This window comes from Sebastes umbrosus, chromosome 11, assembly GCF_015220745.1.
Source record: "Sebastes umbrosus isolate fSebUmb1 chromosome 11, fSebUmb1.pri, whole genome shotgun sequence".
Lineage (NCBI taxonomy): Eukaryota > Metazoa > Chordata > Actinopteri > Perciformes > Sebastidae > Sebastes > Sebastes umbrosus.
This window is the reverse complement of record NC_051279.1, coordinates 15,487,939-15,501,896: the sequence shown is the minus strand read 5'-3', so window position 1 is coordinate 15,501,896 and position 13,958 is coordinate 15,487,939. Positions and strand designations below refer to the sequence as shown.

Here is a 13,958-nt window from a genome sequence, read left to right as displayed (position 1 = left end):
AGAAAAGCTATATGGAAACTGCAAAATTCGATAAAACTTTTTTTGCTCGCTTGAGGTGGTTCTTGCCTTTGTCAAAAAAGAGTTGATGCCCAAATGGGTTATGGAAACGCCTTCACTGATTAAATTCTGACATAGCGAACATTTAACTCACATGACTGATCAGCTGTTACCGCTGTCCGCGTCTTCTCGGATATTCCCGTGCATTAAAATCATTGCATTAATTCGTCTTTGTCTCTAGACAATATGAAACATGGCCAACCGGTTCTAGCTTACATGAAAGAACAATTAAAACTTGCTTAATTGAAACAAGTTCCTGAAGACCGCTCCATTTTTCTCTCGTAGATGGGTTAGACGGCCAAGCCGACTTGTTTCGTTCACGCTTCTTTTACTCTGTTTACTACGAAACTACGCTGTAGCCAAGTTTATTCGCTCCAAACCAGTTGATGGAAATGCGCCTGATTCACATTTCTTTTTTACGTCATTTCAAAAGTTAGCTTAAAAATTAGATTGACAATTGGATGGACACACGGCTATTGAAATGCAACATTTCTCAAAATAGTATATAACACCCGGATATATTAAAGAGAAAGCTACGATTTCTCTAATGGTAGGCAAATTTGTCTTACAGTATATATTGCCATATTGCCCACCCCTACATGCAGGTGAATGTGAAATTCTTAACTGCCTGTTTATATGAATGTGAGTGTCTTGGATTTACTTGGGTCGCCTTTCACCCAGTATGAGCTGGCCATCTCCCTGTGACCCTGCAATGGTTAAGCGTTTTGGATGGATTTCACAAGTTATTTCCATCACTTGTGTAAAAGGTCAACACCGACAACACAGAGGGAGTACACCTTAAAGATGTTCTGATATTTGTTGGTCTTGTCAGAGCAGCCTGAGGGGTATTGGCTGGAGTCTAACTGTCTGCATAAACACACAGGGGCTTTCCTTTCACCCACCGCCCCCCGTCTCTGTGTGTTTGTGAGGGGAAAGAGTGAGATTACTCTATTTATCCTGAATTTAGCTGCTCTTAAATTCTCTGTATCTGCTCTGCGTTCTTGCCCTCTGCTCCACTCCGGCTTATTTTAAACCAGCTAGTCCTTGAGATCTGCTGAGAAGAGAAGAGGACCGGACAGAGAGAGAGGACAGGAAGAAAAACAGAGACAACCTCTTATAGGGGGGTACATGAGTAAAATCATGGTTCTGGCATTAGAAAGACAGAATAGTCAGATTACTGCGAGGTTTTTTAAGGATAAAAGAAGCCACCAAATGGCAGATGTCACATTTATTGGCGGTGATGAGGGGGCAGATACAGTACTGTATGTGTTAGGTATTTGCAGATGACGTCAGCTGGGTCAGACACACTCTATCTGCGCTAGAGATGATCCTTTTCCACTCTGCTAAGTAAACTGTATCGCACTGTTTACTTCAGTCCGGGTCCCATTGGCTACAACCCAAACCTTCATATCTAGCTTCCCATCAACACACCGGAGGCTGCGAGGAGTGTGTGTGTTTCAACACCAACTGGCGTATTAGTCATTTCTCTCCAGCTGCACTCATCTGTTTAGGACTTTGTACGGCACTGCATATATTTCCCATAAGTATTTACGTTAAACCGTGCTGTCAGCCCTTGCTACTTAGTGTGTGATTTTTTGCCTCCAAGGTGACAGCCCTGTTATGTATGCACTGCAAAGTGTTGTGGCCTATGGTTTGGAAATGGAAGCTTAGACTGTAAAGCTGCCACGACGGTTATAAACCACAGAAGTGATTCATTTTACTGGTAATGTTTCCCCTCACAAGCTCAGCTCTGAATAGCAGTACCTCTCTGCTGTTGTGAGCGCTACACGTGCAGGTGTTGTTTTACTTGAATATTCCCTTTTTTTCGGGCCTCATCCCCTCTCTGCACACCCATTCTCCCATCCTCCCCTCTTCCTGTCCCGCTGCCTCTCTCTTTCTCTCTCCCTGTTGGAGTTTGTTTAGACGGAGAGATAGTGGGGAAGTATATTTAGACAACATATATTCCACTGTCTGAACACTAAGCTCGGAGAGGGAGAGAGGGAGAGAGAGACAGTGGAAGAGAAAGAGGGGCCCGAGATTGAGGCGAAAACAGTGAAGTAGCTAGAGACAAATGAAAGATAAAGATGCTTAAATTGAAAGAAAAACTAAAGATGATTAGGAGTTGGAGAGCACTCGAACATGACTTCAGGGTGGAAGAAGAGGAGATGGAGAATGAGGGAGATGAGGAGGAAGCATGCAGAGAGATTGGCAGAGAGTACATGAGTGGCAACACGTCTCCCCCTCTCTTTTCTGTCACTGTCCCCAGTCTAATCTCTCAAAGATAACTATGACAGACGGAAAGAGAGAACGAGGATGGAGAGAGAAAGAGGGTGGGAACACTGCCTCCCTTTCTCTTTATTTCTAAATATGTACTGTAGATCCGTCTCACTGCAATTATCAGACAGTAGCAAATGAATGGGAGCAAATAAGTGGTGATAGTTTAAGAAATTTGGCTCATTCGGATGGCAGTCATGGACATTAACTCATGCTTTCATACTAGTTATTGAACAGTAGTTATATGCTGCTAATAAAATTGACATTCATGTTAATCAGAATCAGTTAAATCAACAAAATCAGTCGGTAAAATCAATATAAGTATGAGATTTTTTACCCCACATTGTAATATCAAGTACTTTGAAAAGAACAGATTCCTTTTCTGATAAAATACCATCAGAGAAAAGCAGATTACAGGAAGCCGCTGAGTCATTTTAAGACATTACAAAAAATAATTGAAATACTCTCTGATGTGTTCTTACTAATTGAAAGCAGTTTTGGTTCCATATTGTTTAAATCAGAGACAATAACATAACACCCCTTCATTCCTCTTCTTTCTCTCATTGTCACTAGATAGTTTCCACATATGCCGATGACATATTGTTGTATGCAGATGAAGCACTTTCTAATGTTTTATATTCTCTCTCTCTCTCTCATTCACATTATTCATATAGGTATTCTGTCTCTGCTGACTAAACTCTTTAAGTATCACAGAGCCAATGTTTACTTCTTCTGAAGGACCAGTACTACAATTTCAGAGTATATTTATAAGCCAGTTGATGTACCTACACAGTTGTGGAAAGATAAACATCCAGCCTGAGTCAATTGCTTCACGTGTATGACTTCCTGACCACTTCCCGCCACTTAGTGAGATAAAATACACTCCTTAATGTACACGGATCATCAGGATGTCTAACTTGCAAAGGCCCAAACCTGTACATGGTATCTCGTTTTCTAGAAACCTTTTTGTCGAAACTCAAAACATGGCTCACCCCTGATGCAGATGTATTTTTTCGCCAATTTTTTTGTCATTAAGATAAAAATTAACTTTGCCCGTCCACTGAAATACTCCAAGCTTCCTTAGCACCTTGTATTTGACGAAATGGAAGCCGACAAAACAATAAAAATGGCATCTTAACAGTTCAGATTTTCTAATCCTTCTCTGCTGTCTGGAGGTTTGCTATTTTCACCTATGATGACTTGTTTACTATTTATATTATACCTGGCGAAGCGTTGCACTTCAATGTAGAAATTCAAGTAACCGAGATTCTGTGAAAGCATATGGAGTTACTTTAAGTTTACTACATACTACACGCTCCCTTGGACACGCGAGGTGAAAGCAGGGGTCTGGTATTTGACCTTTAGTCTTTGTTGTGGGCTATCTCCTATGAACATCTTGACTTTGATGATGGTTGGGGCTTTGGGTTACTTACTGATGATGGGAGAGGAGATCTTCCCATAATGGAACAATCTTCAGTGTTATTGTATGAAGATTAAGTGGCATTTGTGTAATATCAGAACCACACTTTGATTACTTTGAAATGCCAAAAATATTTCTCAAAAGAAGCGCTTTGGGAGAGAAACACTATTTTTCAAACCGCTTCAAGGTCAGAATAATATAACTAACTGTACAATAGTTTCACCACAAGGTGTCATGCTGTTCATATTTATATATAATTCAATTGTGGGTATATATTTTTGTTGTAATGTGGCAGAGAAATATAACACCACAGTGAGAAGTCATAATTTCAGAAGCATAGAATTTGTCCTTTAACCCCTGAACTCCTGCTGACAGAAACCCCTCCCTCCCATCTGCAACTAAATCTATGACCCGGTACTCATGCTATTAGCTCATTTTTATAGCTCTATTTCACACACACAAACGCAGCCATATACACGCACACACAGCAGCTCTGCCCAAGGACTTTAACCCCTGTTAGACCCCCAATCTCTGACCTCAAACAGGATGACAAAGAGTGGAGCCGCTCAATGTCCCTTCCTGTCTTTATCCCCCGTTGCTCTTCCTCTTTCACTCTTCTTTAAAGGAATATTTCAAAGTTTGGGAAATATACTTATTCGCTTTCTGTCCAAGAATGAGACAAAATGATAATTTCATGTCCGTGTGTTAAGAGAGTGTTTCAACGATTTAGAAATCCTCCTCTATAACATTGTCGGACTCACAATGGACAGTTTTTTTCAAAACGTATCAAAATATTTTTTTTTTATCCCACACATTCTTCCATCCTGTCAAAACTGCTCCTGTATTACCCACAATGCAACTTGACACTTTATTCGGGCGTGTTATGCTCATGGATGTATAATAAGGCCTGGACACAACGCCGCCACTCATTCTTGCTTCCAATTTCTTCTAGTGGCCACTGGCCGTGGTATTGCAGTGAAAAATCACCCTGCGGCCAAAAAAGCACTTACCCCATTGGCCACCATTGTAAAAGAGTCGTCTGTAAAACTGTAGCATAGACACTTGAAACAGGGGGAAACAGCTTGCCTGGTTCTGTCCAAAGTTTAAAAATACATCTACCAACACCTCTAAAGCTCACTAAATAACACATTGTGTGTCTTGTTTGTTTAATGATTACATAAACATGTGTATAATTGTCAATTTGCGGTTTTAAAGGGAATTAAATGGTGTAACTATTATAGACTTCAGATTGATATTTTCTCATTTTACTCTTGTAAAGAAACAAGATGTTGAACTATTCCTTTAAACCTGCTCATTGTATTTCACCACACAGACACACTCTTCTCACTTTCTCCACATATTTGTCTTGTACCCCTCTCCTATTCCCTTGAGAGATCCTCTGTATTCTCCACTTGTGTATTTGTCTGCCTATTCTCTCGGTACTGAAGGACTTCAGTTTCCTCTTTTGCCTTGAAGCTGTCTTTTCTTTCTCTTATTCTTCCCTTCTGTTCTCTTCTTTCAAGTACATCTCTCCCTGCTGTGTTTGCCCGTTGGGTTCCTCTCATAAATCAAACCTTCCTCAGGCTTATGTTTACACCTCTCCTCTGGGTATGTTTCTCCTGGGAAGGTGCAGCGGTGAATGCACTCACACAAGTGAGCAGCAGGGGAAATAGCAAATCACTTCGGTGCTGTCTGACAGTCGGGGACGCCACATGGAAAGACATTCATTGCCCAGCTGGGTCTTCTCCACGGCAGGCAGAAAGAAGCTACACAGACTCACGCAGATGATCTCACAGTCACACACACACTTAAAACAATACATGTTTTTAACCCTCCTCTCCTCTGTATGTGTGTTGCAGTTGGTGCGGAAAAACAGTGCGAGCTGACCTGCAGACCTGCCGGCTATCGTTTCTATGTCCGCCTGGCCGAGCGTGTCAGAGACGGGACCCCCTGCTTCAACGTCAGCTCCAACGACGTGTGTGTAGAGGGACGATGTCTGGTGAGTGTATTTAAAAGTGTATGTGTGGGAGATTTCTGCTTCAGGTGTCTGTGCCCATCCTGTCTAGTCAGAGTGGACAATGTCCAGAACCCCCTAGTCGCATTCAGACTCAGAGTGTCTCCAATCCTTTTTTTTTTACCCTGCTCTGGGCCTCTGTTCTGTGTCTTTCTCTCATTTGCACTCTCTGATTTTGCCCTTATTCCACCCTTCTATTTCTGGCATGAATCTGGCCAGCAACAGTTACCAATTTACACAAACAACAGTGAAATAAACACTGGCGGTGGATGTGACATGTCGACCACATTGGAGTAGATTTTCTCTGCTCTGTCGTTACCCCTCCTCCCACATCTCTCGTTACCCTACCCCGCTTTTTTCCCCTCATTGTCTGACCCATCACTCACATGTTTTTCACCTTCCTCTCCTGCCAGACCGAGGGTTGCGACAGGGTACTGGGCTCCGGCGCTGTGATTGACAAGTGTGGAGTGTGTGGTGGGCGGGACAGCTCCTGTCGAAAGGTGACGGGAAGCTTCCAAAATGTCTCGGTTCCCCTCGGTTACCACAAGATCCTGGACATCCCGCCCGGAGCTACTTTCATTAACATCAACGAGAGGCGAGCCAGCCCTAATTACCTTGGTAAGAGCTAATAGACACAAACGAAATCATGCACACACACACACGGTTTAACATTTCTTACATAATGCTGGTTGCAGCTTCAGTAAAAGTGAGACGTTGGCGAGGGAATTGTAGATTTGGGAAGGAGATTTGGCCCATGGACATGTGTGTGCTGGCTTGGACTAAAAGACTGTCAATTTTGTGGCCTCCCAGACTCCAAGGAGATAAAGCTTGTATTGTTAGAGCCCATAAGGAACCAGTGAAGTGTGTACGTGTTTGTCCTCCTGTTGACAGCACTCCAAAGTCTGTGTTTGTCTGTCTGAGAGTTTGTTTGAGCTTACATGGGGGTTTCCGAAGAATTTGCCACTATGTAGACTATACAAGGTCAAACTTCGAAAAGAAAACTTGACTCAAATCTTGCTCCATTCCTCCTGTCTGCCTTTCTAACTCTCCACCCACGTTTTTTCCAGCCATGAGGAGTGGCACGGGGGCTTCAGTGGTGAATGGACGTTGGGCTGTGGACCCTCCTGGGGAGTACAAGGCAGGAGGGACTACTTTCACTTACACCCGACCTAGAACACAGGCGGAGGGGGAGGAAGAGAAAGGCGAGTCCCTCGGAGCTCCAGGGCCCACCACCACACAGCTACAGCTATATGTAAGTACAGTGTTTATTTTAACCCTGTAAGCAAACATGAGCCTGGTCATGGCAAAATTAAGTTACTGATAAGAATCTCACACATACACATAGACAGATGTGTATACACAGGGTATTTCACATCTCTATGACATTGTTGTAAGCCCGAGGCTGTGCTCTTCTGCTGTGTGTCAAGATCTTCCAGATAGGCTGCGTTATTTTAGCATTATGGCGGGATAAAGACAGCTATACTAAAGCTCAGCCTGAGCCACATCAGACTATCCAGGGCTTAATAGTAACAGCTCTATCCTCAGGCTAAGATATTATTAAAGAACAGAACTCATCTGCAGCTTTGCATCCAGTAGCTACGGGGAAGGAGGGCATAAAAAATAGCAGATTGATCTCCGCTGGTATCACCTGCATTTTTAAGGCTTTATTTAGTCTATAGTTGTCCAGTCTGGGTGTTGTCTGTGTTTTCAGTTCATCAAAGTAAGTTGTAACATTTTGGTCGCCTAAAAATGTGTTATTCAGTGTTCGGTTGTACTGAGCTCCACCCTCTCACTTCTGGTTCCCAAAAAACAAGATGGCAACGGCTAAAATGCCGAACTCGAGGCTTCAAAACAGCAGTCCAAAAACCAATGGGGGACATCGCAGTGACTGCGTCCACTTCTTATATACAGTCTATGGTAGAGCCTTGCCACTGGCGGGACAAAATTAAGTTTGGCTACAGAAAAAACTATGAAAAAGTCCAAATTAAAAGTGTTTATCAGTTGTACACTGACTGTTTTATGATATCTCAGGTTGTCAGGATCAGCATGTGATGACCAGGGGCCTGTACTACGAAGCGAGTTCAACATATCCAGGGTATCTTCTTGTTATCTGGCTTAACTAACCCTAAATCCTGCTTCGTAGTACAGTTCTCTGGGCTTATAGGACGTAGGTTACACCCTTAAATACACCCGTGGTTTGTCTCCGGCTCCCGCCAGCACTCAGCTACTTTATCTTACTATTGCATCAGTATGGCAGAGGAGAGAGGTCAGTTAGAGTTAAATGCTCTTTGGAAGGAACTTGAACCGGGAACATTGTAGTTCATGGTCAGCATCTTAACTGCTAGCAGCCGGGGTTTTTTTTTTTAGAAGTAACCTTTTTACTGTTTTTTTGTAGTTGTTGTTTTAGTTTTGTGTTGTGTCCTTTTATCCTTTTTTTTGTTCCTTTATTTTCTTCCTGTTGACCTTGGTTATATGTCACGATGGTGGCTCACATCCTGAAAAATAAAGTTATAAAAAAACAAACAAACAAAACCCTGATATGTTGTGGTTTTACAGAGATTATGTGCATATTTGTGCAGCATTGACAGATTGAGCAACTGCCTGAATTACATTGCCATCTCAGGCAAACAAATAGCAGATCTAAATGTCGTTGCCATGATGGGACTCCAGCTGATTAAGTTTAGATGACCTTGGATATGTTAAGTCTTGTAAGATGGTCCTATTCATAATAAGAGGGGGGATACATAATGACAAGCATACACCCTGCTGAGGCATCCTTGATCTTGACATTGGTTCCTTGCCAGGGTCTTAGAGGCTGTTATGTGGCTCATCCTGACCTCTTGGTACATATCTCTATGGGGATCCGTAAAGCTGTCTTAGGGTGTTTCTCGTCATTGGCTGCTTTTCACCTCTTGCTCTGTCTGTTCCCCTCAACCTGTTTTGCTCTCCAGATCATTTTCCACAAGGAGAACCCAGGCATCGACTACGAGTTTTATGTCCCCATGGAGAAGAAGGAGGTGGAGAGAGAGAGGCTGACGGAGAGAGAGAGGGAAGCACCCAGAGAGAGAGAGAGGGAAGCACCCAGAGAGAGGCCGAGGGAGCGAGAGCGAGAGCAAGGGAGGTCACCCCTTCGCAGTACGTCCATTGCACTTCAACTTTCTGATTTTCCTTCTTCTCTTTCGCTATCTTTTTAACAGCCGTGGTTTCTGCTTGTTTTCTACAGTAGCACAGAGACTCTGGGTTTTTCAACATGTCATGTTCAGCACATAGTTGAATCTTGTCAGTCGTAGAATTAAAACCCTAAATCTCAAGATTCATTCTTTCCAAATTACTCAGAGAAACACTACTGTGAACCACGAGCGTGAGTGACATGTTTATGGATCAGGTTGGGTGTGGTTGTGAGCCAAGGGGGAGGGATTATTGTGCAAGTGTGTTTGTGTGTTTGTGTATGACCTAGATGGGAGGCTATCTGGTCCACATGTTTGCTGTCATGAGACCCTGACCTCATCATTACATCATTAGCGTCTGACTCACCGCCTTCCTCCTATACACAATATTTCAACTTTCATGTCTTTGCTCACTCTTTATCGCTCTTTTCTCCACCTCCTTGTGTTTGTTTCACCTCTCTCTCCCACCTTTGCCATCCTGTCTGATTTGTCTTTATGTCAATCTGTTTTTTCTTCTCCCAGGTCCTCTCACAGTGTCAGTAGAAGACCCTCCTCCGGCTCCTCCTCCTATTTCGGTCCCTTCTTTCCCCTCCTCCTCCTCTTCCAGCTCTGTGTTTTCTCCCCCTTCGTCGGACCGATGGACACCTGAGAGGTCACGTCCTCGGGGCTCTGCACCCAACAGGAATGCTCGTATCCCCCCTCGCACTGACCTGCCACCAGACACTCAGCCCCCTTTTGTGTGGAGGAGAGGAGGACTCACAGAGTGCTCTGTTTCCTGTGGCAAAGGTCAGAGTTCATAAATGCCTGGTATAATATGCGTGGGATTTTTTACCTCATTGCTCTATGCTTAAAATGACTTACTTACTTACGTTGGCTAAAGTGATGTCTCCCCCCTGTGGTTCGTCAGTGCAAGTACAAGAACATTGAACTGATGTCTTTCTCATATATCCATCCGTCGTTCTCTCTCTGTAGGTTCTCAGAACAGAGTCATTCTGTGTATAAACCGCCATACAGACGAAGAAGTCCCGGACAGGAAGTGTGACTCTGCCGCCAAGCCGGTTCCTGAGGAGGAGCCTTGCAACACATTTCCCTGCCCACCATTGTGAGAAAACACAGAGTTACCTTGAAAAGATACACATTGCAGTATTATTTTCAGTGCTGTAGTGGTCATTGATGAGGTGGGTGGACTACTAGGTTACCGAGGAGGAAGTGGGTAAACTCTCCTACATATTCCAATGGCTTTTTGGACGATAGATGGGTATACTGTAAACCGTCAGAAATAGATGTAGGTATACCCAGTATACCTGCGTATGCCTTCTACTACACCACTGATTATTTTATTTTCAGCACTCCAGGAAATGAAAAAATGCATTTTTCTTCAGAAGCCACTGCTTTTTTCCACAGCTGATAATTCACTGCATGAACACCATGCTGCAAAATCTCCTTATTAAGTATTTTTTTCTGTTCTTTGAGTGCTTAATGTCAATTTTCAAGAACAAATATCTGCCTGTGTGGCCTATTTTTATTTGTTTCCAATGCAAATCACCTTGTTTTCAAGTATTTTCTAAAAAAAATGTTTTCTTTATTCAAGTGCAGCAAACCTGTCTTATTTTGTCTTGTCTCAAGATACAGACGCTCATTTCTGATTTATACTGTAAACAGGTTGATATTATGTGTTACTGCGCTGGCAGATTTCTGTCTAGAATGTTCAATTACAGACAGAAAGGACTTGATAAGATGGAGATTTTTTTGCAGTACACATTTTTAGGGCTGCAACAAATGATTATTTTAATTGTCGATTAATCTGTTGATTATTGTCTTGATTAATCGATTAGTTATTTGGTCTATAAAATGTCAAAAAATGGTGAAAAAATGTTGTACACAACTCAAAGATACTCAGTTCACTGTCATAGAGGAGTAAAGAAACCAGAAAAATATTCACATTTAAGAAGCCGGAATAATAATTTTGAGGGGTTTTTTTTCTTAAAAATATACTCAAACCAATTAATCGATTATCAAAATAGTTGATGATTGATTTAGTAGTTGACAACTAATCGATTAATGGTTGCAGCTTTACATATTTTCTAAGAAGCATGAATAATTGCAATAAACAAGCTAACTTGTTAACTCTTTAGTTTGTGCCATGTTAAAAGCCAGAGAGGTACCTAAACATGCTTACAAATATCTAAATACCCATCATTTTTGGATAATATTTGACGTTATGTCAGAGCATACATGATTTGTGGTGATCTAATCCTGACACACAGTGTTAGATGTTATTGAAGTAGTTGTGTATCTGAAGCCATGTTTGTTATTTTCCTGTAAAATGTATCTTCCCCGTATCCGTCTGTCTCTCTCTCTCAGCTGGGAGGCCAGTTCGTGGTCAGAGTGCAGTGTGTCCTGCGGCCCCGGCGTGCAGCAGAGGCAGCTCCAGTGCAGGCAGAGCTTTGGGAACCGCTCCACCATGGTCCACCCGCAGCGCTGTGCTAACCTCACCCCACCAGACTCCACGCAGGCGTGCCAGCATGGCCCCTGCTCCCACTGGGAGGTCAGCTCCGACTGGGGCACGGTAGGTCATCAACACCAGTATATGATGGCCGATGTGTCTACTAATGGGTCTGCGTACACTGTAAGAAGAAGCAGAGTAATTTATCTCGGAATGTGTAGACATAACACAGGCTGAAAGCAAGAGTGCTTGTGTGCATGGGGTTTTCATTTTGGCACTTTGAAATTATGGCACTTTGTCTCTATCATAAATTTAAAAATTCCTTCATTAGGTCAACATGCAACTATTTAAGTACTTTTCAAGTCAGAGACGGCTGCAGACACTGTGCCATGGTTGGGGTTGCATAAATAATTTTCTAAGATTGTGGTTGATTTATGTTTTTCAATTAATCAGTCACACATTTTTGGGCAAATAGAAACAATATAATAGATATTAATCATAAGAAAAGCACACAGTTCCAACCAAGGAATTTTTTTGATTGATAATCAACCGTCAACTCTTTTTGTCGGCTAGTATTTGATCAACTTTAGATTCTAATCAAGGTAATGGGAATGATGTGCGTTTCATCTCTCAGTTTCGTGCCGTTTCTTTCATCTGTTTATACTCATGCTTGTTTTCCTCCTCTCCGTTTGTCCCAGTGCTCGGTGGACTGTGGAGTTGGGAGGAGGACGAGGAGCGTGAACTGCCTCAGCGATCAAGGCAGCGTGGTGAACGAAAAGGAGTGCAACACCAGGGCTCGCCCGCAAGGAAGCGAGGAGTGCAACATGGGCCCCTGTGTAACCAACTGGTACTTCACTGGCTGGTCCAACACTGTGAGTAACAACACATATACAGCAGCAAAAAGAAGAAACATCCACAGCACTTAACGCTTAACAGTAATCCTCAACATGATCTTCCACTTTGTCCGTCAGTGTTCGGCGCAGTGTGGCCCCGGGGTGCAGAAGAGGGAGGTGGTGTGTCTGACCCGAGGAGGGGTCAGAGAGGGAGGAGGAGGAGGGGACTGTGTTGGGGATAAACCGGCAGAGATGAAGGCCTGCAACGGAGGTCCCTGTGTGCCAACGACCATGTGGTACAGCAGCCCCTGGACACAGGTAGGGCAAAGAATGAATGAAATACAGAGATGAATTGAGGAAAAATACATTTGAAGGACTTTTTTTTACTGTATAGTAAGTTTAAAACGTGAATCAATTTTTACCTCTTTGCTTTTTGGTTTGTTTCTTTTTTAAGTTTCTAGTATAAAGACATTGTTGTTTTGTATTGTGTGTTTGATGGCCGACAAAAACTTTGCATTGACAGTGAAGTTAGTGCCAAATGTGCAGGAATTCAAATGTTCCTTTTAGTTTCTACAATTCTAGACATTTTTATTGACCCATAGTAACTTTAATTAGTAGTTTAAGTAGTCTTTTCTGTCATCTTGCTTCTTATTTAATTCCTTGTTGTTGTTTTTTACAATTATTCTAATTGTCAATCTGTTGATTATATTCTCGATTAATCGATTAGTTGTTTGGTCTATAAAATGTTAGAATATGGTGAAACATGTCGATCAGTGTTTCCCGAAGCCCAAGATGTTTTGTCCACAACTCAAAGATATTCAGTTTACTGTCATACAAAAGTAACAAAACCAGAAATATTCACATTTAAGAAGCTGGAATCAGAGAATTTTGACTTTTTCTTTCTTTAAACAATTACTCAAACCGATTAATTGATTATCAATATAGTTGCCGATTAAGTTAATAGTTGACAGCTAATCGATTAATCGTTGCTGCTCTATTTTTTTTTTGCATATAAAGGTTTTGTATGTTTGTTTTGGAGTAAAAGGACGTTCATATTGCAGTGATATATTAAGCAGTTCAATAAATACAGCTACTGTGCTCCTTTTTTCCAGTGTAATGTCCCCTGTGGGAATGGAACTCAGCGACGAGACATCATTTGTGTCAAGAAGACAGGGAATGATTTGACTGTCGCACCAGCCAGTGAGTGCGCTCATCTGGACAAACCTGCCGCGGTCCAAGAGTGTGAGATGGGAGAGTGTGAGCCTCAGTGGTTCACAACAGAGTGGAGTGCGGTGAGTGACGGGGGGATAGGGAGGGAGGGGGATCTGGGAAAATCAAATGTTGGAAAGAGAAATGATGTGACAGAATTGGTCTGAACAACTCTACAAATAATGATTTATTTTGATTTATAACCATATTATTTACACTCTCTTTGTTCTCAGTGCTCACGTTCTTGTGGAAAAGGCTTACAAATGAGAGAGGTACGGTGTCTAACACCAGAGAAAAAGCACAGCCATGAATGTGATTTAAGACCCAAACCTGAACAGGAGCAAATCTGCAACACAATACCCTGCAGTCCACAAGTCCCAGGTAGGTGTGTGTGTGTGTGTGACAATGTCATGTCAAGTCAAGTCAGTTTATTTATATAGCACAGTTTAAAAACAATCCACGGTTGACCAAAGTGCTTTACACAGTAAAAAGTAAAAAGGACACACTGACAAAAAACACATATTGACATATTTAACAC

At 42.3% G+C, this 13,958-nt stretch overlaps 1 protein-coding gene across 1 annotated transcript in view; it reads left to right on the top strand.

Moving 5' to 3' along the window:
- Positions 1 to 13,958, top strand: part of adamtsl4 (ADAMTS-like 4) — a 39,665-nt gene that overhangs the window by 23,383 nt on the left and 2,324 nt on the right. Inside the window, exons 7-17 of the mRNA XM_037783762.1 lie at positions 5,611 to 5,750; positions 6,179 to 6,383; positions 6,833 to 7,017; positions 8,717 to 8,900; positions 9,455 to 9,718; positions 9,905 to 10,034; positions 11,297 to 11,501; positions 12,077 to 12,250; positions 12,350 to 12,529; positions 13,324 to 13,503; positions 13,654 to 13,801. Of these exons, the coding sequence (XP_037639690.1) occupies positions 5,611 to 5,750; positions 6,179 to 6,383; positions 6,833 to 7,017; positions 8,717 to 8,900; positions 9,455 to 9,718; positions 9,905 to 10,034; positions 11,297 to 11,501; positions 12,077 to 12,250; positions 12,350 to 12,529; positions 13,324 to 13,503; positions 13,654 to 13,801 (1,995 nt within the window). The remainder of the gene's footprint in view (positions 1 to 5,610; positions 5,751 to 6,178; positions 6,384 to 6,832; positions 7,018 to 8,716; positions 8,901 to 9,454; positions 9,719 to 9,904; positions 10,035 to 11,296; positions 11,502 to 12,076; positions 12,251 to 12,349; positions 12,530 to 13,323; positions 13,504 to 13,653; positions 13,802 to 13,958) is intronic.